The sequence below is a fragment of the Oryza glaberrima genome, chromosome 11, assembly GCF_000147395.1.
Source record: "Oryza glaberrima chromosome 11, OglaRS2, whole genome shotgun sequence".
NCBI classification, from domain to species: domain Eukaryota; kingdom Viridiplantae; phylum Streptophyta; class Magnoliopsida; order Poales; family Poaceae; genus Oryza; species Oryza glaberrima.
In genome coordinates, this window is record NC_068336.1 from 9,136,226 (window position 1) to 9,142,318 (window position 6,093).

Below are 6,093 nucleotides of genomic sequence, written 5' to 3' on the forward strand. Positions count from 1 at the left end.
TTAGTACCCTGCTTTGCCGATACCTAGATACCACCCGTGCAGCCGTCTTTTGAAGGCTACCCCTTGTGCCTGAGACCTTGAAAGCCTACGGATAATTATTTTTCAGAACACAAATATAACAAATACTAAGGCTGAGAAAAATTGAGCGTATTTAAAAATTCAACATGTACTTCTGTTTTAAAAAATCTGCATATAACCTTCTCTGGAAAAATGAAGGATATATTTCTGTGAAGCAAATTCAGCCTGTATTTGCCCCCTCTTTGAAAAACTAAGCATGTCTATGGAAATAAGCAGTATATCTTTGTAAAATGCAGTACATACTGTATACCAATCCAGTATGTACCAGTCAGTATATATCAATCCAGTATGTACCAGTCAGTAAATACCTCTCTATGGAAAAAATAAGTATATACCAATCCATAAAAATGCAGTATATACAAGGTTCAATACCAATCCATAGGAATGCAGTATATGCAAAGTTCAGAACATACTACAGACGAAAAAAAAACAGCATATACCTCTCTATGGATAATTGCAGTATATACCAATCCAGTATGTACCAGTCAGTATATACCTCTCTATGGGAAAAAGAAGCATATACCAATCCACAGAAATGCAGAATATACAATGTTCAATAGATACTTATGTTTAAAAAAAATAAGTACATACCCATGTATGGAAAGCATATACTTCAGGTGTAAAATCGGCATATACATTATCCCAAATAAAACAGCATATGCATTCAGAGTCAAGAAATTGCCATCCACAATTAAGATCATGCATGAACCGAACTATGCATAACCCCTCTCTATAGGCAACAAGATGATCAATTTCTGGTGACATACCTTAGACTGCGGTGACAAACTGATTCTCCCATGACTCTGCAAGCGAGAAAAATTTAGGAATCGAGCGTCGATCTTGCCGTATAAAATACACAAATACTAACCTGCTGCTTTGGATGACCTGCACTACTGTGACTCCTCGATTTTGCCCCGGCAGCCCCGCTCCTGCATTCAGGCGACTCCAGATCGATGACTTCTGCTCCTGGGACACCAACGGGTGGCAGATCCTCCAGATCGATTACCTCTGCTTCAGTATCTCCGATTGGTGAAGGAGGAGCCATCACTGGAGGAAGGAACAAGCAGATTCAATGATCAGTATAGATCGCTTCTATGATCCTCCACCAGCCGCCGAGTCACCGCTGAATCGCCGTGGGGTCAATCCGAGGAGGAGTCGTCGCCTCGTTGCCTCCCAAAACCCAGAAATTTCATGATGCGCTGTTGAATCTGTTCCGATATTAGCGGTAAGATAATTTTGCCCTGAATAATTAATTCCATAATTCACGATATACATACCGGGTCCGCTGAGTCAACACCCGTTAAGGTGTACACGGATTAACTCGTATCTGGTTGTTCGGATGAACGGTGGATGCAAGAGGGAGTACATACACCTGGGTGTATAGAACCATTTTCCATATATATATATATATATATATATATATATATATATATATATATATATATATATATATATATATATATATATATATATATAAACCATGCAGCAACAGGGCCATGCAAATAAAAAAAAGGGCACTTCGATCTTTAGTCCCGGATTAGTAGTCCCGATTTGAAAACCGGCACTAAAGGGGGTTACGAACCGGGACTAATAAAGGTTTCTCCACCAGTGTTATATGATATTTCACTGACATTGTGGGGCCATATAGGCCCAAAGGTCAGTAGTAGGATAGGTGGTGGCAGCATTTTAAGTAGTACTCCCTTCTTCCCTAAATATAAGGGATTTTGGTACAATGTGACACATCCTAGTACGACGTGACACATCCTAGTACGACCAAAGGTATATATATATATATGTCTTTTTTTTGGCATTGCATGCAGGGCTTTCTTGGGTGGTTGAGACAATGGAAATTCTTCAAAAAAACAAATGGACTATAAAACAATTCATACAAGAGAAAAAATAAATTCTTTTAGTTTAAAATGTTACAACAACTCTCATCAAATACATAACGAGTATCTCTAGTTGAACACACAACTTCTATATATGGGAGGCGGTGCATGCGCCGATTTCTTCTGGCTCGATTGATGTGTCAATTATAGCTAGGAAGCACACTTTCAGCTTAATTTAGTCCGCCCACGATAGCCTTTATTTCGGGCCTATCATCTCTGTTCTGATTTAAACACTTCACCGCAATATTGATGCATCTTTTCACTTGATTTATTTCTGCAGATGGATCGTGCGACTTTGCTGTTATCCTCTTTTCCCATTGCTTATACACCTATATATGATATAAAAACAGAATTGTTGCTGTAGTTGTATGCATGAGGAAAAGTGCAAACTATGTGTTCTAATAAAAAATATAGGTCATGTAGACAAATAAATTTTCTTACACGATCAATATATTTAAAACTGTCTTGATCATTCGCTCCACTGAAGTTGTCATAACCAGTAGGCCCAGCAATGATTTCCATGACCATAACTCCAAAACTGAATACATCATACTTATTTGAGATCACGAGTTTATTCAAATACTCAGGCGGCATGTAACGACTGCACGGGGCCAATGGAAGTTAAGGTCATGAACAGTTTATATAAGAAAGTCACAAATTTATTAACTGCAGGGTAAAATAAATTAGGTGCAAGAGGAGATTTCGCTTACGGTGTGCCTGTAGGTTTTGATATTGTTATGTGAGTTTTAGTTCCAGTGAAATGCTTTGATATCCCAAAGTCTGCAATTTTTGGCTCCATGTTCTCATCAAGCAATACATTGGCAGGTTTCAGGTCTAAGTGGAAAATAGGTTTTTCCAATTCATGGAGGTAATTTAATCCTTGGGAAATCCCCTTGATTATATTGTATCGTGTGCGCCAGTCAAATCCATCAGATTCAGATTCTTCTGCAATGTAGAGAAAAGAGAGAACTTACGAAAATTATCTCATTTTCGCAACAGAAAATATGTCCGGAGTTGTATGTAGGAACTTACTATCCAGATGCTTGTCAAGGCTTCCACCTGGCAAATACTCAAAGCACAGAATTCTTGTTATATATTGAACACTAACGTATTCCTTTCCTCGCCAGATGAATTTTTCTTTTATTTGAGAACAGTAACCAACAAACCGAACGATATTTCTATGCTGGACACTCATTAGGTGTTTAAGTTCATTCTTGAATTGATCCTCGTTAAGCACGGCCAAGCCATCAATCTTCTTGAATGCAAGTTCCTCCTCGTTGTAAACTCCCTATTATATTTGGCTTATGTAATTAATACATCATACAAAGTTACTTCCCGCTATTACTGGTGCTAGCTACTAGTATCACTTGAGAAAACAGTCCAAAGCATAAGGGATATACCTTGTAAACCTTTCCATACGCACCACTCCCAACTTTTTTTGATTCCGAAAATCCATCGGTACAGGCTTCTATGGCAGCTAGACTTATATCCACTGGTGTAGTACTTGAATTATAGCTTTGCAAGTCATGCAAGAGAAATTGAAGTTCTAATAATTAATGGTAATTAAGACGGGGAATAGACCTGGTCAATTAATTCAATGATCAAAACTGAGAGTACAAATTGGATTGTGCTTTTCTATTGATTTTAGAGGAGATCTAGCACATTGATTCATTTTTGTCCTTAAGAACTAGTGAGTAAAGACGTACTCCCTCTGTTCCCTCTATTTTAAAGTAAATAAGTCGTTTTATGTCCACCAATTGCTTCACTTATCATTTCATTTGTATAACAAAGTATAATAACATTAATTTTGCATCACAAAAAAAATAAAATAATAATAATAATAGTAATAGTTGGTTAAAGACTTATCCTTATGAAACAAGATATGCCTTATATTTTTTATATGGACTAAAGACTTATATATTCAAAAGCTATTAAAAATAGTATGTCCTAAAATGGTAGGTCAATTATTTTGTGTCAGAGGATCATGATATAAAATGTAAAAATATAATAGTAGATTTATTGTGATAAAACTAAACAGCCTTATCTTTTTTTTATTGTTTATGTTTATACTTATCAGCCAAAATTTGAATTTTCATCTTGAAATTTGGAGCTGATTTTGGGGTTTTTTCGTTGAAGTTTATTTTTTAGCCTTTACTTTTAAATCGTAAAGAATACTTGTATAAATGTTTTATTCACAAATATAATTATTTTCGTTTGCAGATATGTTGTTGGGCTCATTTCCCGAACAAGCGAAACGATGGGGCCTTATTTTAACAGTTTTAGAAATATATAGTTTCAAAACTAATGGTAAAATAAGTGCATCGGTTATTTGCGTTCACGTATAAATTGTTTAACAAATGCTTCTCATTGTCAAAGATCATAGAACTCAATTCGTTAAACAGTAGATGTCGAGGGTCAGACGTTAAGAAGTTTGAATGTGTCAAGGTACTCTAAATGAGTAGGTAGTGATTTATTTAGGTAGTATACTGAATAGTAAAGCGCTTACATTTTAGTACAAATTTTAATTATTATATATAAGTACTATTTTGGGTGAGAGAAGTACGTTTTTAGGAAAATTAAATTAAAGACCGATTTTTGCATGGTTTGTTCAATCGTGAGAGAGGTTTTAAACTTGAAATTGATACATGGGTGCATACCTTGAGTTGAAGGATTCCCCCGAAGGCGTCATTTCACTGCTTATCGTCACACCGTTGGCTACGCTGCTTTGTTACGTTGATTAACAGATGTTCAAGATATTCTAGTTAACTTTAATGGAATCATCCTTGCTCAAAAAAATGTTTCTCAGAAAAAAAAAGAGTACTATTTTTTATGTAATCATCATCAATATCTATGATATATACCTGGATGATCCATCGAAAGGCAGCATGGTCGTCGTCGTCGTCGTCACCGCAACAGCCACGCAGCTGTTGGTGTAAATGGTCCGCCTCACCTTGGCGTAGTCCATCCCGTCTCCCACAACCACGCTTTGGAGGTTCTGCACAGCAACAGCAACCACATGATCCCGATTGGGGATCGCCTCGTGCACCGAGTGCCAGTTCCCCTTGAGCTCCTCGCCGGTGAACACGTGCGCCTTGAGCAAGAGCAGCTTCCGCAGCTGCGCGTACGGTATCTTCTCCCGGAGGAGCGCCACGACGTAGTCCGGCAGCGGGCGCCGTCGGGGCTTGGCCGTCGTGTCGGCAGCGGCGGCCAATCCCAGCACGGCCTCCGTATGCACGAACAGGTGGTCGTGCGCCAGCGCCAGGACGAAGCCCAGCCACCTGGCGTCGCCGCGGACGGCGGCGGCGGTCGGCATCGGCAGGTCCAGCAGCAGGCGCACCACCTCGGCCATGCCACGCTCCAACGAAGAAAGCGGCTCGTCGTCGTCGTCATCCGACACGGCGTTGATGCCGTCGCAGAAGGAGCCCGACGTGGTGGTCGTCACCAGGCCTCTCGCCTTGGTGCTGCGGATTCTCTCGAGGGCTTGCTTGAGCTGGGTGATGGCTTCGGTGGTCAGATAGTGGTGGCCGTCGCTGCTGGCCAGCGTCAGGACGTAGATACCATCATCTCTTTTCCGTACCTTGCAGAATGTCGCCATTGTTGTTGTCTCGAGCGGAATAACTGGGTGGTCGGGAATAGGAACTTAGCTAGGCGTTGCACATTGCTCATTATTCGAGGAACCGGGGGAGATCATAAGACTGGAGAAGGTTGCGTTGCAATGCAAGTCGCCATTTGTGCGCCTCATTGATAGAAAAATATTTTTTGTACATCATAAAAGTTGTTTTAGATTACTATCTCATCGTTTGATCTTGACCTTATCAGTTATAACCAAAATTTAAATTTTAAAACTTAATTTAAAGTTGATTTTTAAGTTCTCTTTGAAATATTTTCTTTAAGTCAACTCTAAATTCAGTTCTAATATAGTTTATTTTTTTCAGCATTTATTTTAAGTAGCTTAAAACTACATATATAAAAGTTTTATCCATAACTTATATCGTTTTTAAGTCTCTAGTAATTATATAATCAACTATGGAAAGAATGAGGAGACCATATTTTCTTTTAATATCTAAGTAACCGAAAATAACATAAAATCCTTTATATTTTTGAATGGAGGAGAAGTATAAGAGAA

At 38.7% G+C, this 6,093-nt stretch overlaps 1 protein-coding gene across 1 annotated transcript; it reads right to left on the reverse strand.

Annotated features, from left to right (window-relative positions):
- Window positions 1-1,964: 1,964 nt before the first annotated feature.
- LOC127754193 (cysteine-rich receptor-like protein kinase 29) lies at window positions 1,965-5,632 on the reverse strand. The gene is made up of 7 exons (XM_052279683.1): window positions 4,829-5,632; window positions 4,625-4,687; window positions 3,368-3,482; window positions 3,000-3,255; window positions 2,678-2,912; window positions 2,409-2,568; window positions 1,965-2,296 (listed from the first exon to the last, which is right to left on the reverse strand). The coding sequence occupies exons 1-7, from the start codon at window positions 5,560-5,562 to the stop codon at window positions 2,138-2,140; spliced, it is 1,722 nt and encodes a 573-aa protein (XP_052135643.1). The 5' UTR covers window positions 5,563-5,632; the 3' UTR covers window positions 1,965-2,137.
- Window positions 5,633-6,093: the final 461 nt, after the last annotated feature.

What these genes read in the sequence shown, in the direction of transcription:
- LOC127754193 (XM_052279683.1), bottom strand. Translation starts at nt 5,562, where the DNA reads ATGGCGACATTCTGCAAGGTACGGAAAAGAGATGATGGTATCTACGTC. An exon ending in CGTATGGAAAGGTTTACAAG is followed by an intron (nt 3,256 to 3,367) that starts GTATATCCCTTA and finishes CAAATATAATAG; the next exon opens with GGAGTTTACAACGAGGAGGA. An exon ending in CCTTGACAAGCATCTGGATA is followed by an intron (nt 2,913 to 2,999) that starts GTAAGTTCCTAC and finishes TCTACATTGCAG; the next exon opens with AAGAATCTGAATCTGATGGA.